This window comes from Callospermophilus lateralis, chromosome 20 (genome assembly GCF_048772815.1).
Source record: "Callospermophilus lateralis isolate mCalLat2 chromosome 20, mCalLat2.hap1, whole genome shotgun sequence".
Lineage (NCBI taxonomy): Eukaryota > Metazoa > Chordata > Mammalia > Rodentia > Sciuridae > Callospermophilus > Callospermophilus lateralis.
Window position 1 is genome coordinate 4,313,953 of NC_135324.1, and position 24,261 is coordinate 4,338,213.

Consider the following 24,261-nt stretch of genomic DNA (forward strand, 5'->3'; position numbering starts at 1 on the left):
AGGTGACGTAGCCTTTCCCTGCCGGCCCAGTGTCTTTCCTCAGAGAATTCATGGGATGAAGGTGTCTTTGCTGGGTGTGCATTCTGGGCAGCCGAGGCAGGAGAATTGCAAGTTTGAGCCCAGGCCGGGCAATTTAATGAGGCCCCATCTCAAAGTTTAAATAAAAAGGACTTGAGAGTGTGACACAGTGATAGAGCACCCCTGGGCTCGTCCCCAGAACTGGGCTACAGGGAGGATGGGTGGGTAGATTTTTTTTTTTTTTTTTTTGGTACCAAGAATCGAAACCAGGGATGAGGGATGCTTAACCATTGAGCCCCATCCCTAGCCCTTTTTTATATTTTATTTAGAGACAAGAGTCTCGCTGGGTTGCTGAGGGCCTAAATTGCTGAGGCTGGCTTTGAATTTGTGATCCTCCTACCTCAGCCTCCTAAATCACCGAATTACAGGTGTGCGCCACCATCTCCAGCCAAGAGACATCTTCATCTACTTGAAGAATCACTTGGTCCCCCTCTTAGCCCTCTGATAGCACGTTCCCTCTCTTCCACACATCTGAAGGAGAGAGGGAAACCATCAGTGATCAAAGAGGCTACAAAAATCTCTGTCGGACCTTTAGTAGTTTGGAAAAACCTTTTCTTTCCTCCCCAATTTGATCCTTGGGGAAAGTTTCCTGCCCCCCCCCCCCGCACCCCCAATTATCTCCGGGATTGATGGCTGTGCAGGTTCACGTTCTTCTAGGCTGTGCCCTCTTAGTGCAGAGCCCATCTTGATGCTTCAAAGACTGATGACTGGGCAGACGCGTTCCCATGAAACCTGTGGAAACTTCTGGCATGGCCCTCACTGAGGCCGTCAGGATCCTTAAACTGACTTTCCCTCCTTTTCTCCCAGATTGTTTGGTTAGCTCTGCCTGCATGCAGGTCTGTGGCCTGTTGTGGAGACTGTCTGCTGTCAGGCGCAGACCTCTCTGCCCTCAACTGGCCAGAAAAGGGTTGTTGGGAAGGGCCTGGGATGGCCTCTGTGAGCTGCTGCACTTTGAGCTTCAGGAGGAGGAATCCCGCTGCGGGCGATTCCCAGGTGTCGCCCAGCTGTGTTCTGTCCTCCTCGCTGGCTCTGCTGACCTGAGTGGCCTGACATATTTTTTTTGCATTGGAGATGGAACCCAGGGGTGCTCTACCACTGAGCTACTCTGCCAGCACTTTTTATTTTGAGACAGGGTCTTGCTAAGTTGTTGAGGCTGGGCTCCAACTTGGGATCTTACTGCCTCCGCCTTCTGAGTTGGGTCAGAATAATACAAAGAGTAAGAGTAGGAAGTGGGGACACCCGTGTGCCACCATGACCAGCCTCTGCCTAGCCTTTGAAGATTGGGTACGAGTGATAGTGGAGGGACTGGATGCTACTAAGGCTGTGTGGTGTGGTATGAATGTAAATTCAGGATAACTGGTCTGGTCCCTTCAGCAGGACAGCAGCTGTATTTTGTGCACTTCCTGTTTCCCCTTTAATGGTATAATGGTGGAAGGCTCATGTGAGATAGAATTTTTGTTAGGAAAACCCTAACATTTTGTTAAGCCATTTTGTTGAGATAGGCAATTTTTTTGGGTGGGGGTGGAGGATACCAGGGATTGAACTCAGGGGCACTTGACCACCAAGCCCCATCTCCAGCCCTATTCTGTGTTTTATTTAGAGACAGGGTCTCAGAGTTGCTCAGGGCCTTACCATTGCTGAGATCTTCCTGCCTCAGCCTCCCAAGCCACTGGGATGACAGGTGTGGGCCACCACACTGGGCAAGAGGAGGCAATTTTTTAAAATCCCATAAACTCATCTCATTTTGTGTATGGCTCATACTGGCTCATGTTCCTTTCTGGGGGGGGGGGGTGTTCATGTTTGTGTGTACATAAGTGAGATGTGTAAAGGGAAATTAGAGATGTGTAAAGGGAAAGTGTCCTTTATTCTTCTCAACTGCAATCTCTGATTGTAACTACTAAGAGTATTTCCACACTTGTACAAACGGGTGTCCCCATTTCCTACTCTTACTCTTTGTATTATCCTGAAAATATTTTCCCCTAGTCAATACATCATGGGTTCCCCTCTACATTATTATAAGCAGTGTAACACAATGGATGCGTTTAGTGTGTGACAGTCTGGGTGCTGCGCGCTTGATTCAAGCACTCCCCTGCTGCTGGGCACTCAGGTTGCTTCCTGTGTGTGCATGTGTGTTTGACATTGCAATCAGTGCTTTGTAAGTCTTCAGCGCCCCCTTGACAGATTCGTTGATTGATACCCGTTCTCTTCTTCCGAGGGCTGCTTAGCGCTGTGGTTCCTAAGGGTGTCTTTTGTTCTCAGGTCAACGTGCGGAATGGCATGAGCTTGCACGACTGCCTCATGAAGGCGCTCAAGGTCAGAGGCCTGCAGCCCGAATGCTGCGCCGTGTTCCGCCTTCTCCACGAACACAAAGGGTAAGAGCTCCAGCCGCCAGCTCCTCTTCCAGAATAGTCACTCAAATAACTAGTTTCATTAAAAATATTTGTGCCAGCTTTCTATAAAATAGCACGTGGTCACCTACCTTTGTTTATGAAGAGATAATTCAGAGAAATAAGGCACTAAGAACTTGACATCCTTGCCTGGATAGTCTCTTGAGAAATAAATACACAGTGGATGCTGATAGTGTTCCTGAGGACGGGGCCGGGTATGCTCTGCCACCCCCAGGTCAGCTCTAGTGATTCACTCATTCATTTGTATTTTTTGTTTGGGGTGATTCTGGGGGCTGAGCCCAGGGGTGCTGAACCACTGAGATCCACCTCTAACCTTTAAAATTTTGAGAAGGGGGTGGGTGGCCGGGGTTGGGGCCCAGTGATACGGCACTTTCCTAGCGCACATGAGGCACTGGGTTTAATCCTCAGCACCACATAAAAAAAAAAGTAAATAAAATCCATTGACAACTAAAAAATATTTTTAAAAAGAATACATAAATAACAGTGTTGTGTCCATCTACAACTAAAAAAGTATTTTAAAATTTTTGAGATGGTCTCACCAGGTTGCTGAGGCTGTCCTGACACGATCCTTCTGCTGCAGGGAAAACTTAACCTGGGTCTCATGGTGGTGGCAAGCTGCAGGTGTCAAGGACCACGACTAAAACCTACAGCAACCGAGCATCCATGATTATCCATTATCTGATATTTTTACCCCCAAAATGGGGAAAACTTTGGAAGGGTCTTTGAACTTGGCTTTGTTCTTGGAAAGCTATGACTTCTGCTACTCATCTTCGCATACATCTTCATGTTTTGAGGAGATCCCAGTTCCAGAGAGGCATCCAGACTACACCGACAAACTCGGATGAATCTGTTCCTTTCTGTTCAGGAGGCACAAATCCTCACAGTAGGCCTCAGCTTTAGCTGGATGTAGCCCTGGGTGGGTCCACCCGCCAGTCCGTCCACAGTGCTCCTTGGTTACTAGAAGTAAGATTGAGACCGGGAGGGGCTTGGTCTGCTTTTCCCCAGAGCTGCATGATCAGGAGCTGGCCCCACGGGACAGCAGCTGAGGGCTGAGCGGAGGCGGGATCCCCCTCGCTCTTCACTAGGACGCACAGGACTGGAAAGTGCTATAGAGTGTCCTGGGCCCTGTCCTAGGTATTTACTGGGGATAATCAGGAAGAGGGCTTGGAGAGGTTTCTGGTAGGTGGGGCCAGGGTTTGAAAGGTGCTGTGTGTATGACGTTCTCTGCTTACGGAGATTCACCCTTCTGGAAATGGGGCAGAGCGCAGAGCTGGGATTCTGTTTTACTTACATGGATACATTTGGTGTTCTCTACAACACAGTAGTCTCAGGGTAAGTTTTATGACAGTTGAGTCTCCCAAAGACTTGTTTTTACAGACTGTAAACAGCTCTGCAGATACGAGTCTTTTATTAATGGTAACGTGCATTTGTAGTCCCTTTCTATTTATGAATCTTCTAGATTGAAGTAGGCAGACACACACGAAAATCCTGGCACTGTGGTCATGTTCATACACACTTGGCAAGATGTAGGGTTTTTTTAAAATAGAATGTTAACATCACAAAACCTGTGTTAAGATATAGTTACAAGTTGGACTTGGTGGAACACGCCTGCGATCCCAACTGCTGGGGAGACCGAGGTGGGAGGACCACCCATCACCCCGCTCACCCCCACACCCTTCCCAAGACAGTGGTACATGTCACTGTTCAAAGCAGACTAACAACACCAGCTCTGGAGTCCGTAGACCTGGATTCCAAGTCAACTCTTACAGTCGCCATCGGCAGGCCATCTTCCCATTTTTAACATGAGGATGACGACACCGGCTCTTGGTGTTTTTGTGTGGGTTACATGCGCCGTGTCTAGGTAGCAGGGAGAGTGGGATCTGCTGTCCCGCCCACTCAACTCGTCCCAACATTTCCTCTTCACTCTTTTTCAAAATTTTTAGTAAAAAAGCACGTTTAGATTGGAATACAGACGCCGCCTCCTTGATCGGAGAGGAGCTGCAGGTGGACTTCCTGGACCACGTGCCCCTCACCACACACAACTTTGTAAGTCGCAGTGTCGTCTCTCTGGGGCAAGTTGGTGACCTGTGTTGCGCACTAGGAGTTTCTGAGCGTAAATTCTTTGTATTGCTGAAAACTCTCGCGCCATGGCTTTGTTCATAACAAGCCCTTTAGACTCGGTTAGCCAGAGGGGTGCTTAATTTCTGCATCATCGTCTTCGTCTGCATAGGCGTTTGGGAGGTTGGGTGGAAATGCCTTTGGACGGGATTCATTGGCTAAGTGTAATCCACACCTCTGTTCTTTTGTCACAGGCTCGGAAGACGTTCCTGAAGCTTGCCTTCTGCGACATCTGTCAGAAGTTCCTGTTAAACGGATTTCGGTGTCAGACTTGTGGCTACAAATTCCACGAGCACTGTAGCACCAAAGTCCCCACCATGTGTGTGGACTGGAGCAACATCCGGCAGCTCCTGTAAGGCACCATCTTCTTTCCCTCCCCCAAATATTGGGGGTGCCGGGGGTGTGCATTCTGACTGCGCAGACTCAGGGCAGACTTGCTGGGTGAATTGTTTTGATCTGGGAACCCGCTTTAGAAACCGGGGGGGGGGTCTGAGACTAGCTAGTTGTAGTGTGCTGCTCACATTCTCCAAAATAAGCAGGCAGAACCTGTCACCTGTCAAATAGATGGTGACATTCAGTGAGGAAAAGGACAGGCGGATACCAAACTCAAAAGATTCTTGGCCTTCCTGTCCTAGTACCGATTTCTCCAAGGCCGCCAACGACAGTGCTCTGTTTTGTTTAGTAAGGTGACATGGAAGGGCAGGAGGGCACAGTTGGTGCTGTTTCTTTACCTCAGACACAGGGTTTGGGCTTAAAACAGTTTGAAAGATACTTATTTCCTTCAGGAGACAAACCAGTTATCAAAATGTATTTGTTACATTTTATTAAATAATTGAAATTTTCATTTAAAACTGCTCATCCCAGCGTGCCTTTCAAAAACTTACATTTACCAGGATGTGAAAAGTCAAAGTTTTATCCTTTCTTTTTTTTTTTTTAAAAGAGAGAGGGAGGGAGGGAGAGAGAGAATTTTTAATATTTATTTTTTAGTTTTCGGCGGACACAACTTCTTTGTTTGTACATGGTGCTGAGGATTGAACCTGGGCCGCACGCATGCCAGGCGAGCGCGCTACCGCTTGAGCCACATCCCCAGCCCCAAAGTTTTATCCTTTCTTGAGGGTAGAAGGCAGCAGAAAACTAAGGGATTATGATTAAGCCACCGTGGGGCTAAGGGACTGTCACTCCACAGACCCTGAGTTAATTTTCCAACACACGCGCACACACACACATACACACCATAGTAGCAATGTCGTCTTTGCTCTCTTGCTAGTCACACGTTGACTTTTGCAGACAGCTTGAGTAACATAAATAGTATAAACTTTGGAGCCAGCAGACGTCAGATCCTCAGTTTGTCACTGACGGACACCTCTGAGCCTCAGTTCATTTCTGAAAAAAGGAGGGTGGCCTTCCCTGCAGTCCCCCCTCCCAGGAGGCTGAGCTGAGCACAGGCTGGAGGAAGGCGGGGGCCTCATCAGGGACAGGGCCCCTGTGCTCTCACTGATGACTTTTGGTGCTTCTCTCTGTCTCCGGGACATGGTTTCCAGAGAGCGCTGAGTGGGCTGGGTGGTGCAGCGCCCTCCTGGAGCTTCATGAAGGATTTTGAGGGAGCTGAACACGGGAACCACTTCCTAGATGACATTCTGCACTCATTCAATCCCAGTCGTTTGGTTGCTGCCCCCTTACTCAGGTGGCCTGGAATAGTGGTGGAGAACGTGGTGGGGGATTTCCGTTTGGCAGCTGTGAGTTTGCAAGGCGGGCAGCTGGTTTTCTGCACATCTATAAACGAGTCTTTCTGTCGCTGATGTCACTTAGGTTGTTTCCAAATTCCACCATTGGCGAGAGCGGGGCCCCGGCGCTGCCCTCCTTGACGATGCGTCGGATGCGAGAGTCTGTTTCCCGGATCCCTGTCAGGTACTGGCTCACCTGGAGCTGTCCTCTGGGGAATCACGTAGGGTGGGGGGTACCATGCTGCCACAGATGGCGGGAGTCTTCGCTGCGTGGCGTGTGGAGCCCTGGCCATTCCTCCAGGCCTCGCTACTGCTGTCCCACACACGGGGCGCTCCCATTTGTGGCCCTGTAGTTCTGACATCCCAGAAAGTGACTCTGTATGCAGTTCCTTCTGGTATCATAACACTTCCCTGAATATCTCATTTTAAAAGCTTGCCACTCTGCCTTCCTTGGTATACAGTAAGATGAGCCCCAGTGGGACTGGTCCCCAAACTGAAATAGTGATTTATCAGTAATAAGACCCTCATTTCCGAAATGCCTCGAATTGCCAAGACTATGGTATTTTTGCTGTCTTAAAAAATATATAATTTTTTTAGTATAAGTATCCTTTCTTTATGCCTTGCTTATAGTTTATTTTCTTTCTCAGCTTTAAGAACCAGGATTTAGTTGAGTTTGTGTTAAGTGTTACACATTATATAGAACCTAAAATAAAATGTACACCTTTGTCTAACAATATTTTTCATACATATATAATCAGGTAACATCGAAAGGCCCTTATAAAGTGATATATATTTATGTATGATTTTTTTGATAATTTGCAAACCACATTGGGCCATAAAACTGTACTTGCCTCTGAAAATTGGAACAATCTAGGTTTCTGAAGGCATAAATAGACAAGTACCTGCAAAGGTGATTTTTTTTTTTTTTTTTTTTTGACATTTTTTATTTTTTGGAAGCAGTTGAAAACAATACTTTATTTATTTTATGTGGTGCTGAGGATCGAACCCAGGGCCTCACATGTGCTAGACGAGCACTCCACTACTGAGCCACAACCCCAGCCCCTGATTTTTTTTTTTTTTTTTTTAAGGTGATTTTTTTTTTCTTTTTCCTTAGAAAAACGTGCCTTCAGTCCCTTGAGTTCCTAAGTGGGTGTCCCTGAATCAGAACAAAGCTTGAACTCATCTTTACAGCAAATAATGACAGTGTTTGACATTATGCTCTGAGACGGGTGTCGGTAATGCACCCAGGGCCTTTCGAGTACTAGGCAGGTGCTCAACCAAAGAGCTACGCCCCAGCTGCCCCACCCCGACTGCTGAGTCATTGTTTTTGGGAGGGGGCGCAGAGCTGGGAATGGAACCCAGGGCCTGATGTACCAGGACAGGCGCTGTGTGATGCCAAGGCTGGGTCTCCAGACACCCGCCTTCCCCAGGGTTCTGTTTCTCGGAGCTCTTCCCGATTTGGGTGGGAAGGTGTGCTGTCGGCCCAAAGAATCCAGTGGGTAATTACAGTTAGGACTGCAGATCTAATATCTTGAATTCACAGGAATTGCCTTTGTGTGCTGGTCCTGAAGAGGGGGCCGAGCGCGGCCTTGGCCTCGGGCAGCCCGGCTGGCAGCTCTCGGCTCTGTTTTAAATCTTGTGTGAAGTTTTCTAAATTAAACTGGGCAGATTCCAACTAGCTTAGTAGGTGTTGGTGTTTGGCAAATGTTAATAATCTGTTCTTTCTTCTAGATTCTACAACAATTTGAGGTGTTCTGTAGGGGTGAAGGGGAAATTTTATAATGTATTGGTCTCCTATTTATGTGAATTAGAAGTCCATAATTATTTTGCTTCTCAAAAAAAGCACCCATACAGAAGAGCATTTTAAAATTCTGCGTGTCAAAAGAATAACACGTTTAAAAAGATATTTTTTTTTAGTTGTAGGTGGGCGCACCCTTTGTTTTATTTTTATGCAATGTGAGGACAGAGCCCAGGGCCTCACCCATGGAGCCAGTGCTCTCCCGTAGAGCCCAGCCCCAGCCCCCAGAATGAAACATTTTGTCAACGGTTGTACAGATCAAGCTGTCCCCTAAGTTCTTTTCTCCTTCCTTCAATGTTTTGTTACTGAGGATTGAACCTAGAGGCACTTTGCTACTGAGCTACACCCACAGCCCTTTTTATTTTGAGACACAGTCTTGACAAATAGCCCAAGCTGGCCTTGAACTTGAAGTCCTCCTGCCTCAGCCTCTTGGGTCCCTGGAGTAAAGAGGCCCGTGCCACCTTGCCCAGTACCCCTGGATATCTCAGTGAAGGTGCTTGGTTGAAGGACTTCCTCAGTGGGGAGGCCCGATGGCCACTGATGAAATTTTCCTTCTCCTCCTCCAGTTCCCAGCACAGATACTCCACGCCCCACGCCTTCACCTTCAACACCGCCAGCCCCGCCTCTGAGGGCTCCCTGTCCCAGAGGCAGAGATCGACATCCACACCGAATGTCCACATGGTCAGCACCACCCTGCCCGTGGACAGCAGGATGATTGAGGTAATAGGGCCCCTGGGGGACAGTGATGAGATCAGTCAGTTCATATGGGTGGGGTTCAGGGTTATGGCAGAGAATTTTGGGGTGCAATCCGGTCAGGGCTGTTGCAGCACTTTCTCTGGGGCCCCTGGAGTTTTAAGATTCCTTCCTGCCAGCAGCCCGCAGCTGGGCTGAGCGGGTTGGTGCATCCTTCAAGTGAGGACAGGAATCGCATGAAGAGATGCTAACAGCTGGGTGCCTTCTTCCCGCGTGTGGGGAGCCGGGCAGGAGGCAGTGTGGGAAAGAAAGTAATGGTGTTGGGGCAGCCCAGCCCCTGGAGGAATTTTAAGTGATTGGATTTAGAAATAAAAGGTCGGGGCCTGGGAGCTAGTGAGCAGTCCTTCAGGCAGAGGGGAAAGTGCCCCCAGCTAGTGTTTTCGGTCTGCCTTTCCTCTGCTTTGCTTTTTGGTGTGTTGTGTGTTTGGTTTGCTTTCTGGTCATCTTTAATAACAACTGAATACACTTGAAATACTTCCTTTGTTCTTTATTCTTCTTTATTTCTTTCTCATCGCTTTGGACTAGAATAACAGCCTGAATGCTTCTCCCAGGGCGTGGTCCAGACGATTTTGTCTGAGGGGAAGAGTAGGTATTCTTCTTCATGCCTTTGCCTTCTTGTCATTAACGGGATTGCTGCTCAGACAGTAGACTATGTAATGAGAAGCCATTGTCAAGTCAGTTCACATGTCTAGTTGGACTTGTTTCTTAAGTCAGTGAAAACACACTCTATGTCGTGTTGCTGATAGATTTCTCAAGTTAATAGTTTTTTTTTTTTCCTGGTACTGGGGATTGAATCCGGGGATGCTCTACCTGTGAACTACATCCTCTGCCTTTTATTTTGTGGGAGGTCTTCACTAGGTTGCCCAGGCTGGCCTCAAACTTGCAATCCTCCTGCCTCAGTCTCCCAAGTAGCTGGGATGACAGGCGTGCCCACCACACCTGGCTCAAAATAGATTGTGCAAAATATTCTAATGTCCTTGGCTTCACAGAGTCCATTTTAACCAAGTAGTTGCTAGACTTGGACTTAGTTGGCACTTACAACACCAGAGTTTTGTTTGTACATTGGAAACCAATATTTTGATTAGAAACCAAAAGCTTTGGTTGACATGGACTGGGAGGTCCTTTATTAAATGCTCCTTAGAGATGACTGCTCTCTGAGCACCCTGCTTGTTCCTTAAAAAAACCTCGGGGGCTGGGCACAGTGGTGTGTACCTGTGGTCCCAGTACTTGGGACTCCAGGGCAGGATCAAGTCTGAAGCAGCCTGGGCGACTTACAAGAGCCTGTCTTCACAGGGCTGGGTGTGGCTCGGGGTCAGTGCTGGCCTAGCATGCACAGGTCCTGGTTCCGTCCCCAGTGTCACGAAACAAAAACTTAAGGACACCTGCCCACTTCAGGTGTGGGTTACCTCACTCAGACCGCAGGTCACTTTTTATTTTGGTACTGAACCCAGGGCACTGTGACTCTGAGCTATGTCCCCAGCCTTTTTATTTTTTATTTGGAGACGGTCTTGCTAAGCTGTTGGAGACCCTCCTGACTCAGTCTCCTATGTTGCTAGGACTATGGTTGTGAATCCCCGTGCCCGGCTGAAAGTGTCACTTGAACATACTTGTCAGTGTTGTCAGGAGGCTGTGCATAAGCTGTGAGTGCAGTTGTCATTATGGTTTATTCTAACGTTAATATATCAACAAACCAGCTACTTATGTGATTTTTTTTTTTTTTTTGCCAGTATAAGTGCTTTAATACTTATGTTAAAAGCAAAAAATTCTTCACTCTTATTATAAAGTAACTAGCACTACTGTTGTGCTTTAACCTTTTCTATACTTTTTAGAAACATTTTAATTCTTGGGTTCTTTTGTATGACTGAGCATTTTAACTGGACGTTTTTGTTCTACATAAACCTCATTTAGTTCTCCTAAACGAAAAGATTCCAAGACCAGAGAAATACCCCTCCTGACTGTAGAAATGAACAGCAGAGCAAGGGGTGACATACACAGTGGACACAGGGAAGCAAATTAAGTGACATTAAGAGAAAAATCCTTGTATGCGTGGGAGTAGTTCTGTTATTAAAGGTGCACTGCGCTATGCTCGGACTGAATCACAGAGTAGTTCCTGAATATTCTCCTGAACTCAGGTTGGTTTTGGCCAGTGGATTCCCTTGCCGGCAGCTGGCGTCTCGCAGATATGCTGCATGGACCCCGGCTGGGGCGCAGAGGGAGGGTCCCTGTGTCCCTGAGCAGCTCTGCAGGTTGGGGAATGAGGACGAGGCTTTATTGATAAACCCTGGGGGTGGAGAAGCAGCCTGGCTCATCATTCTTTTTCTCTTTGCAAGATGTCGTTGCGTGGGAACATTCTAGTAATAGTCGTGTTGAACAAGCATTTTTTTTTTTTTTTTTTTTGAGTTGATGGACCTTTATTTTATTCATTTATTTATATGTGGTGCTGAGAATTGAACCCAGTGCCTCACACATGTGAGGCAAGCGCTCTACCACTGAGCCTTAACCCCAGCCCCTTGAGCAAGCATCTTGTCTACACTGTGGCCACAAAAAGAAAACCCAGAATGTAGGGCCTCGGGGAAAACACCATTTTTAAGGGGGCTGAGGGGTTTCATGTTACTCTGTTAAACGTTCCACTTCAAGACTTTTAAAGTTGGGATTTGGGGCTCATGGAGGCCCCTGTGATTGAAGCAGTCTTTGGTTTCTGATAAATTCAGAAGTCTGCCTTGGACCTGTCACGTGAGCAGAGTGTGACTACCTTCAGGGCTTGCTCTGAGGGGACAGGCAGCCTTGGGCTTCTCTGCCAGCTACGGCTTGGTGGCCTGGCAGGTCTCTTGACTGCTCCCATGACTTTTCTTATACGTGAAATATTGGCCAAGCCCTTGGGGATTCCCGGTCTCCCCAGCTCTGTGACTTGGGGTTACATGGACCATGTCAAGTCCACCTCTGGCCAGGGGACTGCAGCTCCTAGCCAGGTGAGCTCGCCAAGGAGTCCCCATGCCCCCACCTCCTGTAACCCCAGAGACACAATAGAGCAAGGTCCCAAGTCCTGGGAAGGGTCTCAGCTGACGGTGACTTTGCTCGCCCTCCTCTTTCATGGGTTGTTTCTTCTGAAGATGATTCAACACTCATGTCCGGGTACCGACTGCTCGTGGGAGACTGGCCTGCAGCCTCGGGTGGATTGAGTCTGGGAGCTGGTTAGGATAGGAGTCGGACTTTCTGAGTCTGAGGCCTCAGAGTCCCCTCTGTTCCTGCACGTCCTCTCCCCCGCCTTCCCCCTCCCTCGGGAAGCTCTTCCTAGGGCGCCTCCTGACCCGCTCCTCTCTTCTGTTTCAGGATGCCATTCGAAGTCACAGCGAATCAGGTACTTTCCCTAGTCACTTACAGACAGTAATGGCTTCTTCTCTCTATGCTGTGTATCTCTGTGGCTGACCCCGTGTGGACTCTGTTTGTCTTGTCTATTAAGCCTCGCCCTCAGCCCCGTCCAGCAGCCCCAACAACCTGAGCCCCACAGGCTGGTCCCAGCCCAAGACCCCGGTGCCGGCACAGAGAGAGCGGGCTCCAGGATCTGGGACCCAGGAGAAAAACAAGATTGTGAGTATGGCGGCTGCTCCTGGCACTGAGGGTTCCAAGGTGGAAACAGCTGAATGTCAGATGCGCTTGGGGTGGGACCCTGGTGAAGCCTCATTAAGGACAGCATGGGTGGGAGTGACGTGCTGGGCACACTAGCCTCAGACGACTTCCCGGACTGCTTCCACTCGAGTGGCCTTTTCCCTTATGGAGTTGTGTGTCTCTAAAACTCAGCGACGGGCCAGGGGTGCTGGCACCTGCAATCCCAGCAGCTCTGGAGGCTGAGGCAGGAGGATGGCAGCCTGTCAAGGTAGCAAGGCCCTGTCTTAAAATAAAATGGGCTGCAGAGGCCACTGGGTTCCCTCCCAGCAGCACCAGAAAAAGGGGGCGGGAGGGGGGCCGCTCCTTTGTTTGGTTTTGTCATTGTCAACAGAATTGTCATTCCATGGAGTGACTGACGGTCTCCACTTGTTGCAGAGGCCACGGGGACAGAGAGATTCAAGCTATTACTGGGAAATCGAAGCCAGCGAGGTCATGCTCTCCACCCGCATTGGGTCCGGCTCCTTTGGAACCGTTTATAAGGGCAAGTGGCACGGTGAGTCTGGGGCCTCCTTGTCAGGTGGCTCTGGTGGGAGTCGTTCATTCTGAGCACGGAGGGCACTGGGGTCCCCTCACCGAGCAGCACCCTCCACGGGTACTGGGTCACAGCTGCAGGCGGAACATGGCATCATCTGTGGGATCTCGGGCTGTGCTGGTGGATGCGTGCTGTAGGGTGCTGTGCTCAGGATCATTAGGGGCCGAGCCCTGTGGACCAAAGCCAGGGGCTTCTCCGCTGAGCAGGCACCTGCCCCCGTGGGGGATGTGGCTTCTCGAAACGTGAAGCTGGAGAGGACCTGAGGGGTCTCACCTGCAAGAAAACTGAGGCACAGGGAGGGGGGGGGACTCGCTAAGGAGGGAGGGGGTCAGGCAGGCAGAGGACCTCCCTGGCAGCTTCCTCTCAGCTATGGAGAGCACAGACACGGGTCTGGAGTCTTAGAGTGTGTCACTTGGAAGAAAGGGACTATGTTAGTTTCTGTATCTGTGGCGTGACCCACTTTACATGTCTGTTAGGGTGGGAGCAGTGTTTCCATGAAAATGTTACGTGGCCCCCCCCAACACACCTCTCCTAACACAGCATCACCCCCAGTGCCCGGCCGTCTCTGTACTTCTTGGTAGACAGGACGCAAGAACCATCTCTGGTTCTCTGAAGCCTTGTGCTCACTAATGTGGGGGTTTCTGGCTCCTCAGGGGCACAAAAGTAGTAAACACTGGTAAGCTGCATGCAAGATGTTTCCTTGGAAAACTGCCTTTAATATGCTGGTGGCTGCCCCCAGGGCCACAGACCTTGGGACTCTTAGGAAGGTGGGGAGCCGTAGACAGTAAAGGAGGGCTTATCTGCCACGCGCCCAGCACGGGCTTCATGAAAGAAGGCTCGATTCATGAGTATTGCTAGTGAGCTTTGAATTAAAGAGACACACTACTCTCATTACCTTTAATATCGGCTCCGGGACGGCTTCTCCTAGCTCCCGCCACCTAATGTGGTGGCGAGGTTTACAGAAGAGACTAGCGAGAGAGGGACAGCACGCCAGGGAGTGAGCTTTTATTGGGGAACAAAAAATTCCAGGGAAAATCCCATCCGATGAAGATTAAGGGGAGCAGCATCCCAAGGTCAAGGACAACGATTGCGTCCTCGGGGCAGTGGCCAGGCACACCTCTGCAGGACAAGCCCTCGGACCTGGGAAAGGGTGGGGCAGGCTCAGACACAGCTGTGTTTAAACCCCTGTCACCCAGCCAGGGAGGTAGCTCACAGGCTTATGAGCTATTTTTGGTTTGGTACCTGGGATTGAACTCGGGGCACTCGACCTCTGAGCCCCCTCCCCATTTTATTTAGAAACAGAGCCTCCCCACTGCTGAGGCTGGCTGTGTACTCTGGATCCTTCCTGTCTTGGCCTCCCAAGCCGCTGGGATTAGAGGCTTGGCCACCCCTTCCATCAGAAAGAGTGATTTGCATGAGCGTCGAAAGAGTGACAGCGGTAGGCCACCATCAATGAAGACAAAAAATGAGCTGTCAGGGAAACCCCAATTTCTAGACTGGGGGCTCTGTGTGTATTCGTCCCAGTGTTTGTTGATAGTGATGTCTTATTCAGTGTCCTGAGGATCGCAGCTGTTCTGATGATTTTCAATTCAAAAGTTTGGCGCTCAGTGCAGCAGGTAGATAGACAGGGAGCTGCCTGTCTGTGGAAGGGACAGGCCCAGGCTTGAAGCCCCGAGGTGAGCTAGGATCTGCCTGGGCAGCTTCTGAGGCTGTCAACGACGGCAGCCCGAGGACGGGACATCGCTAGAGCTGGTCCCACACCTGAGGTGAGCAGCCGCTCCAGGGCTGTTCAATGTGCGCAGAGCCTGGGGTTCCTGACCAAGTCACTCACAGAAAGATGATACCCTCTTTTCCAAGAGTGAGACGTGTCTGTGGTAAGAGCAGACAGCGGCCAGGTATTTAAACCCTGTAGATCCAGCAGGGATAAGGCTCTTCCTCATGTGGCGGATGACCGCGGTGTCAGTATCTGATGTGAAACGACACCCAGAAAGCTGTCTTGTTCGTCCAGATGCTCCTCAGTTTAGGACGGAGTCCTTCCTGTAGCCATTGAAGGTTGAGAATATCAAAAGCCAGAAACAGTGGAATGCACCCTGGTAGCCAGGGCACATCTGTCCCCTCTTGTGTGGCTGATGGTGCCCGTGTGACCCTAGGACCGTGTTGTTGGCCCAGGAAGGAAAGTCCAGGGGCAGTTTCTGCTAAATCTGTGTTGCCTGTGCACGTTCCCAGTAGAAAAATCCCAAGTAGAACATTTTCAGGCCACCTACATGTCCCTCACCTTTGCTGTTAAGGCAGAAAAAGAATTTGTGGTTGGTCGTGTGCTCAGTGCTTCCTGAGCTGCCCGGCAGGGAAGGGCACCAGCCATCTTGAGCTGTGTGTGACTCACGACAGTTAAGAAGTACTGGGTTTTATTTTTTTTATTAGTTGCTCAATACAATGATCTTGACATATCATACATTTGACTCAAATAGGGTATGAATTCTCATTTTTCCACACGTACAGATTAGAGGGGCACATTGTTTATACTTCCATGTGTATACCTACAGCAATCCTAGTGTCAGGTGTATTCTGCCGCCATCCCTATTCCCCCTCCCCTCCCTATTGCCTACCCGTTCTACTGTGACACTTATTTCTTTTTTTCTTCCCTTCTCCTTGACACCATCTCATATGTATTTTGTGAACCCATGAGGACCTCCTTCCGTCTTCCGTGTAATTCCCCTTCTACCTCTATCCCTCGTTTCATGGTAATCTTCTTCTCATGCTCTTCCTTCCTACTGTTTTGAGTCACCTCCCTTATATCAGTAAGACATTCGGCATTTGTTTTTTAGGGATTGGCTAACTTCGCTTAGCACAAGAGTTAAAATCAGGAATCAACAAATGGGACTTACTCAAACTAAAGTTTTTTCTCAGCAAGAGAAATAAGTGATGTAAATAGGGAGCCTACAATCTGGGAACAAATGTTTACCCCTCACGCTTCAGATAGAGCGCTAATCTCCAGAGTATACAAAGAACTCAAAGTTAAAGAACAAAAAAAAAAAAAAAACACATAGTCAACAGCAAGTACACACAAAAAAAATGCTCACCATCTCTAGCAATCAGAGAAATGCAAATTAAAACCACTCTAAGATACCATCTCACTCCAGTGAGACTGGCAGCCATTATGAAGTCAACAAGTGCTGCCAAGGATGTGGGGAAAAGGTAGACTGGTACATGGCTGGTGGCCTGCAAACTGGTGCAGCCAATTTGGAGGGCAGTATGGAGACTCTTGCAAAGCTGGGAATGGAACCACCATTTGACCCAGCTATTCCCTTTCTTGGACTATACCCCAAAGTACTGTGTTTTAAATGTTGCAACACTGCCAGCCAGGAGGGCAGGGATGGCACACTGCTGATGTTCAGGAACCCCAGGCTGCGTTGGAAGGCCACCTTGTGTTTTTTTAGTTGGACACAATACGCTTATTTATGTATGTTTATGTGGTGCTGACGATCGAACCCAGGTCCTGCCCGTGCTAGGCGAGCGCTCTACCCCTGAGCCCTAGTTCTGTTCAGGGGTCTCAGGCGGGGGGCTGTGTCCTAAATTCCATGCTAGAAACTGAAATCCCACGGGCAGTTGTTGGCTTATCATGGACCTGGGCACTTACAGTTCCATTTTTAGAATCTTCATTTTTAAAGAAATTCTAACCAATACGTAAAAACACATTGTGCATCTTAATGCAGTACTGTGTATACATCTGTCCTCAAACTTGGACCCTTCCCTTTCTTCGTATGGGAAGCTACGCCCCCAGCCCTGAAAGTGGGAAGGAGTGGAGGGTGGCTGCGGCAGGTGCAAAGCCAGCTGCTCAGTCCCCAGGAGTCTCGGAGGCTCCCTGCTGAGCGAAGGTGAGACCATAGGGGTGGGTCCTGCAGGTGTTGAGAGGCCTGCACATGCTGCCCCATCTTCCTCCCTACTCTGGTGCCTGCATTCTCTAAGCTTCTGCCTGTTCCTTTGTTCATGCACTGAGCCCTGGCCCAAGAATTCAGATACTGTTTGGGTGGAATGGAGTCTGGGGTTGCAGCAGGTCTGACCACCTTTGCCTAAAGAACCTGCTGGGAGCTCAGGACCGGAGCACCCGTCCCAGCTCCTGGCAGTCCCCAGTGAACCAAGTCCTCTGCTTTGGAAGCTGTTAGAATGTGCTCTGACTATTTACACTTAAATAAGGGTGAGGGGTGGCTCTGCCCCATGTACACAGGGATTGTGACTAAAGTGCTGGAACAAAGAAAAAAGGCGCTTGGAAGGAATAAGTCCTGTTCGTTTTCCCAAAGCAGTCCAGAGTGGGCGCCCCTGGACGGAGCCCGTGAGGACCAGGGCATCCCCTCCCGCGCCACCAAACCACAAGGTCTCTGCAGGCTCTGCTCTGTGAGGAGCCTGAGCCACCTGGGCTCAGTTCCCCTCCTCCCTCCTCTGTCCGGCCATGCCCTCTGTCACTTACCTGGGTTATTGCAGCTGACTGTCCCTTGCACATGCTCAGCACCCCCCCACCCCCCCGTCCCGGTCTCTTTCTTCCTCCTGTAGCTTCTGGATGGTCCTCCGTTTGCCCTACCCACCTCCTCCGGGAGAACTGAGCCCAGTAGCCCTAGCTCGTGGGCAGAGCCTCTGCCCTTGTACTGGTCGTAAGGACCTTGCACTTGAGGCTCCCCGACCCACATATTTCCTGGGTAGAAAGCGGCCCCTGAGTCTGTCTCCACCCAGGGGCAGTAGGGCCTTCCCAGGGTGCCCTGGACAGCGAGGCCCAGGAACCGGGTCACCTGGGCTCCCAGGGATGGTCTGGCATCTGTTGTAAACCACCTGTTCAGCGGAGGCTGCAGGGATGGTCCTTGCTCTTCGAAGGAACCAGGTTGTCCTCCCAGGGGCTGATTCTTCAAGTTATATCTACAGAAATTACTTCTTGCAGTGGGCACTGGCCCTGTGGTTGCTGAGCACTGAGCTCCATCCCCAGCCCCTTTTACTTTTCAGACAGGGTGTTAGAAACATTGTAAAGTGCTAGACTTGGGGCCCAGTGTCCGGGATGCTGGTGACAACAGTGAGGCTAAATCAGAAAATAGTGAGATTTGAGTTTCGGTGACACAAATGTCACTAACTCCATTTTTGAAGTTGGACTGAGGTCACCTCTTTGCCCCTGTCACGTGCCTCTTGCTGAGGTGGCGCCCTTATGATCCTCTCCCTCAGCTTCCTGAGCTGCTGGAGCGCCAGCTGCGCCTCCCGCCTGGCCTAAGAGCAGCTCCCAGAGCTGGAGCGCATAGGAAGGATAGCTGACAGCTGTGGATCTGAAGCTGGAGGGACACTGGCTTCAGCCAGCATCACCCATACAGTCCCAGCAGCATGAGCAGGAACGGGGACCTTCCTGGTGCCTGCACCTCTGCTGGTCTGCAAACGCAGAAAGTATTCACGCAGCATTGAAGGTGTGGCAGGCATTCAGTGTTGAGGGGGAGCTGTTTTCTTAGAGAGTGAATGAGAGAGAGAGAATGTAAGGAATGAGAATAAGTGAGTGTGACTGAGAGAGAAAGGAAGACAGACTATGACTGTCAGAGAGGATGAGAGAGCAGGAGGGCGAGAGAACATGAGACAGCGAACGAGAGTATGCTTGACAGTGTGAGACAGAATGAGAGCGAGCGCAAGAGACAACGAATGAGAGCGAGAGAGTATATAAGAGCGTGCGTGAGAGCAAACGAGTGAGAAAGTGAGGGAGACGGAGTCAGTGTGAGTATGAGAATGGGAGACTGCAAGAGTGAGTGTGAGAAAAGACGAGAACAAGAGACAGGGTGAGACAGAGCGAGAGAGCGTGTGACAGCGAACAAGACAGGGAGTGAGAACGAGAGAGAGAAAGACAGTGTGAGACATTGAGTGTGAGATAAAAGGAGAGAACAAGAGGAGTGAAAATGAGCGAGAACGAAACAGGACTAGAGAGGGAGAGAGAATTTAGTTTTCGGGGGACACAACATCTCTGTCTGTACGTGGTGCTGAGGATCAAATCCGCCGCACGCATGCCAGGCGAGCACGCTACTGCTTGAGCCACCTCCCCAGCCCCTTTAACACCTTATTTCAGGTTCTGCGTCTAGAGGGCTGCAGGCTAGTTCCCCCTCTGTAGAGCGGGTTCTCTCAGTGAGTCACCATCTTCCTCAAACTAAAGTGACCCACTGACCTGGGTGCTGACTCTACACTGATTTGCAGGAGACGTTGCAGTGAAGATCCTGAAGGTTGTGGACCCGACCCCAGAGCAGTTCCAGGCCTTCAGAAACGAGGTGGCTGTCCTGCGGTGAGTCTGGCCCTGGACACTGCACCTCCTCCCTCTGGAAGGCCCACTGTCCTTGGTGGCCCAGCAGTTTCTGGGTTTGGGTCTGAGGGGGAGGGACATCTTTGCTGCCAAGTTGCTTTACCATGGGTTTCGAAGACAAGGGGGCCTTCCCTCCCCCATGGAAAGTTGGGAGTGCGCTGGTCACCAGGTCCTGCGCTCACCAGGGCTCCTGCTGGGTGGCTGGCCTGAGGCCTTGTGGGAAAGCAGAGCTCTCCTCCCTGCAGCAAAACGCGACACGTCAACATCCTGCTCTTCATGGGATACATGACAAAGGACAACCTGGCCATCGTGACCCAGTGGTGTGAGGGCAGCAGCCTCTACAAACATCTGCATGTCCAGGAGACCAAGTTCCAGATGTTCCAGCTGATCGACATCGCCCGGCAGACGGCACAGGGGATGGAGTGAGTAGCTGTCCTGGTGGTGCCGTGCGGCCCCAGCTCAGAGTTGGAACTAGGAAACCCCACCTAGGCCCTGTCACTTGGCACCATAAGACAAGTCTGCGGGTGCGCAGGGCCAGGGAGCAGGAGAGGGGGCGGAGCTCCTTGCCCATGCTAGGCACCAGTCCCATGCTCTAGTGCAGGTCCACAAAAATCACTCTGCAGTGCCACGACAGTCGTCCAGGCAGGGGTACAGTGTCGTCTCTGGTGTGTGCAGGACTCCATTTCTGCTTTAGTCCCACCACGGCCGCTCACCAGCATTATCAGGACGGCTGAAGCTTAGGGAAGCAACAGCATGTTTGTGCTGTGGGCCCCCCTCCTGCTGACACAGACCCGGTGAACAGGGCTAGTCCCACGGGTGAGGGGTGGCTTTTCTTCTAGGCAGGAGTTGGGGACAGCGTTCTCCCACAGTCCAGAAGCCACTTTTAACAGACTTCCTCTCCCCTCACAGCTACTTGCACGCCAAGAACATCATCCACAGAGACATGAAGTCCAACAGTATCCTTTGGGGTCTGAAGCCAGCGAACGGAAACAAGGGGGCTCTGTCACGATAGCTTTTTGGAGGGCATTTGGTTGAGAAGGAAAGTTCTAAGACTCACAGTGGGACTGGAAGGTCCTCATCACCCCCTGCGGTGCTGAGAAGGCTCCTTGTTCCCCTTAAACTTCCACTTGGTGAACACTCGGGCTTCGGTCCTACTTCTAGTTTGTAGCTGTTTAGATCCAGACGCAAAGTTGCCAAATTCCCAAAATCACTAAGAAGTCATCTCTTTGGAGCTCACTGTTGGAAGCAGCCCCCCTTCCTAAGACTTGTGTGCAATAAGGCTCTGCCACCCTAGCTTCTTCTTGGCCAGCAGAAGGGTCCTGGAGATGTATCAGGGGACGTGCTCCTATAGGGCGGCTAAGAGGCTTTTCAGTCAATGAATGGTGGGTGGGTGTAGCCATCATGGGACTCCAAGGCTTTGGCTCTGGCTCCTGAGCACCAGCAGCTCCCTAGGCTGGCTTTTGTAGCTGCCCGGTGGCTGTTCTGCCGTGAGCGCATTCAAGCCTCAGGAAGGGATCTGGTAGCTACGCCCACTCAGCTGGCCACTTGGACATAATTCAGAGTCACCAGGCCATGTCCAGCCCCCTAGGGAAGCTCCAGAAGGCTCACAAGGCCAGGGAGCCAGCACCTTGGTGTGAAAACAAGGATGAGCAGCAGTGGAGACACTTGATGATCTAGTACATTTGTTGCACTGGTGGCTTTGGCCAGAGAGAGGTGGCGAGGTGACCGTGTTACAAGGAACTCTGGGGAGAATTAACTTGACCGCCCTTTGGGAGCTAGCATCCTTAACAAGCATTGAGACATATTTCTGCACGAAGGCTTAACAGTGAAAATTGGAGATTTTGGTTTGGCGACAGTGAAGTCCCGCTGGAGTGGCTCTCAGCAGGTGGAGCAGCCCACGGGCTCCGTGCTGTGGATGGTGAGGAACCTGGGGGGGAACGGGATTGGCAACCTGCGTCCCCTGCAGGTTCCTGTGTTAGCCAGTCCCTGGGGGAAGGGCCCCTAGGGGCTGAGGGAGGGACAACCAGGCCCCACGATGACTACTGACCCGCCCTCACAGGCCCCGGAGGTGATCCGGATGCAGGACAACAACCCCTTCAGCTTCCAGTCTGACGTCTACTCCTACGGCATCGTCCTGTACGAGCTGATGACTGGGGAGCTGCCCTACTCCCACATCAACAACCGGGATCAGGTGACGTCCGCGGGCACTTGGTGGGAGCCCCGGGCCCAGTGGTGGCCTGGCCGCTCACTCCCGTCTTCCCTCCTCAGATCATCTTCATGGTGGGCCGAGGCTACGCCTCCCCCGACCTCAGTAAGCTCTACAAGAACTGCCCCAAGGCCATGAAGAGGCTGGTGGCCGACTGTGTGAAGAAAGTGAAGGAGGAGAGGCCTCTCTTTCCCCAGGTGAGACCACCCCAGGTGGGGGGAAGGGACTAGGAGGTGTGGGAGGGCAGGTGACGGCAGTGTTGGGAACCTCACCTGAGGACCTGCTTTGACCTTGTTTCAGATCCTGTCTTCCATCGAGCTGCTCCAACACTCCCTCCCCAAAATCAACCGGAGCGCTTCTGAGCCATCCCTGCACCGGGCAGCGCACACCGAGGATATCAACGCCTGCACGCTGACCACGTCCCCCAGGCTGCCTGTCTTCTAGTGGACTTTGCACCTGCACTCGGGTCCCGGGAGGAAGGGAAGGCAGCGGCAGCACCTTCCTGTCCCTTGCTCCTGGGGCGGAGTGTGTTTTCTGAGAAGCTGCTGCTAAGGACCTCCTAAGACGCACAGGCCTTAACTTCACGTTGCCTTCTTTTCTACCCTTTCTGGCCCGTCCTCCTCCCGTCTCCAGCATGCACAGGGGATGCTGACGGCCCTGCAAGAGCCGAGTATCTTTAGGGCAAAAAGAAGTGGATGTCAAGGTCGTGAGCGGACTGGCCCCGCTGTGGGGACATGGGGGTTTGGAAACCAGCTTCTTGAGAGACAGCGGTGCAGCGCCAACAGTTTTGCACATAACTCACCGAACAACCCAGGACTGCGGAGATGCGCCTGCTCTATCTAGTACCACGGGACTTGCCTGTCACAGCCCGAGATGTCCAGTGCACACAGTGGCTTTCCAGGCACGGTGCTCCGCCCTCCTGTCCTGGTCCTTGGGAGCAGCCTCCCGTCACGCTGAATTCGTCTTCCAGGGGCGGCCCCTATGGGGCGGGCCACAGGGCCAGCCCTGTCTCTAGTCACATAATTGTGGATGCAAGGAAGCCAGGAATACAGGTTTTCTTGATTTGGGTTTTAATTTTGTTTTTATTGCGCCTGACAAGATACAGTTATGATGATTCCTCGATTATGTTATTTTAATAAAATAAATTAAATTTAGGTTTAACGGCTGTTAACCCTTTCCTTCTAGAGCTAGGAATGGAACTCTGCTCCTAGTGGCCCTTGACTGAGGGCATTCTCAACTCGGGTAACAACCCATACTGTAGGGACACATTTTTTATAAAACATCTCTACAGCATTTTACAAAAATAGATAAAAAACAATTCAGGTTTAGAACAAGCTCGTACTAACTTGCAAGGTCACACACATTCTTTAGTTAAAATCAAACGGAGCAAGAACACTGGCCTCCTTCTCTAAAGCGCTACTGGGCCTGAAACTAGCTCCCGTGTGGACAAGCCAGGCCTTCCAGGTAGGGAAGGGCGGCCCAACACTGCACCTGTCAGCTGTACGAGTGGGACACTGAGGAGACTCATGAGGACTGATGGCCCCTCAACTGCAGCTCACTGTTTACACACACACTGGGGACGCCACAGAGGAAGCCTTTGGTAAGAAAATTCAACGTGCTCTGGGGCCAGCTGCAAGTTTACTGTTTCTGAGGAGAACAATCGGGAGGGGAGCCAGGTTGCCTCTAAAGCAAACTGCCCGGCAGCCAGCTGGTCCCGAGGGGCTAGAGGTGCAGCTCAGATACCAACTATAAAAATAGTGATGGCGTGTACTTATTAGGTTACTTTATAGCTTCACTCGTCCCAGGGCTGTCATAGGGAGAGTGGAGGAGACCAAGGGTGAGCACAGCCTCGCTCACGCCCTGGCTCAGCAACGCCCAAGATGCGGGACAACCACTGACCCTAGGGTTCTGACGATTCCACTCCAGAAAGGTGCATGAAGAGGTCCCCAAGCTCTGTCATGTCAACATCTTCAGTGCTGGGGACCTGCCGGGTTTCTCGGTTTTCGATGAAATCCCACAGCCGCACCGAGTTAAAGAACTGCAAGAGAGCCACCGGCACCTGGTTAGGCTAGGACCACAGGAAGGCTGTGAGCCCCCCGCCCCCTGCTCTTCAGGGCTGCCAGAGCTGATCGATTTTGGGGGTAGGGACAGCCACCGGGGCCGGCCCAGTCCTCACCCTCACTGTGCCTTCCGAGCTGAGTTGTTTCCGGGGTTTCTCTGGCTCTGCCAGCCGCCCGTCTGGGTACGCATGGCGGTAAAGGCATTTGCTTCCAAATGGGCAGGTCCCCTTGCCTTGCTCGAAGTATTTACAAGCTTTTTTCCTGAAAAACAGAAAACTGAATGAATCAAGAGGAAGAATGACCAAGCAGGAGAACGCACGGCGCAGGTGGGCTGACCTCTACCGTGATGCCAGAGGTCACTTCACATTTTATAGGTGGGGACACACTGAGGCTGGAGAGGTTCAATGACTTGTTAGAGGTTATAAGGAGCCAGGATTCCATGTTCGCAGATGGACAACAGCCCACTGTCCCAGGGCCTTTGAGAACTTACACATGCAAAGGGGGGAAACGGCAGGAGGGGTGATGCTGCTGGGCAAGTCACCTGCAGGTGCCCTGAACCCACCTCAAGTGCCAAGGGCTAAAGCTGGGTCAGGTCCGTCTGCTCAAATCTG

At 51.0% G+C, this 24,261-nt stretch overlaps 2 protein-coding genes across 2 annotated transcripts in view; one reads left to right on the plus strand and one right to left on the minus strand.

Annotated features, from left to right (window-relative positions):
* Nucleotides 1-22,751, plus strand: part of Raf1 (Raf-1 proto-oncogene, serine/threonine kinase) — a 68,351-nt gene extending 45,600 nt beyond the window's left edge. The window contains exons 3-17 of the mRNA XM_076841169.1: nt 2,338-2,450; nt 4,430-4,532; nt 4,799-4,956; nt 6,414-6,512; nt 8,693-8,846; nt 12,210-12,237; nt 12,340-12,467; nt 12,921-13,038; nt 19,282-19,366; nt 19,630-19,806; nt 20,294-20,340; nt 21,184-21,302; nt 21,444-21,575; nt 21,653-21,787; nt 21,891-22,751. Coding sequence (XP_076697284.1) covers nt 2,338-2,450; nt 4,430-4,532; nt 4,799-4,956; nt 6,414-6,512; nt 8,693-8,846; nt 12,210-12,237; nt 12,340-12,467; nt 12,921-13,038; nt 19,282-19,366; nt 19,630-19,806; nt 20,294-20,340; nt 21,184-21,302; nt 21,444-21,575; nt 21,653-21,787; nt 21,891-22,034 — 1,740 coding nt within the window. The 3' untranslated portion in view covers nt 22,035-22,751. The remainder of the gene's footprint in view (nt 1-2,337; nt 2,451-4,429; nt 4,533-4,798; nt 4,957-6,413; nt 6,513-8,692; nt 8,847-12,209; nt 12,238-12,339; nt 12,468-12,920; nt 13,039-19,281; nt 19,367-19,629; nt 19,807-20,293; nt 20,341-21,183; nt 21,303-21,443; nt 21,576-21,652; nt 21,788-21,890) is intronic.
* Mkrn2 (makorin ring finger protein 2) overlaps nt 22,480-24,261 on the minus strand; it is a 29,314-nt gene continuing 27,532 nt past the window's right edge. The window contains exons 7-8 of the mRNA XM_076841170.1: nt 23,767-23,911; nt 22,480-23,628 (exon numbers count right to left, since the gene is read on the minus strand). Coding sequence (XP_076697285.1) covers nt 23,491-23,628; nt 23,767-23,911 — 283 coding nt within the window. The 3' untranslated portion in view covers nt 22,480-23,490. The remainder of the gene's footprint in view (nt 23,629-23,766; nt 23,912-24,261) is intronic.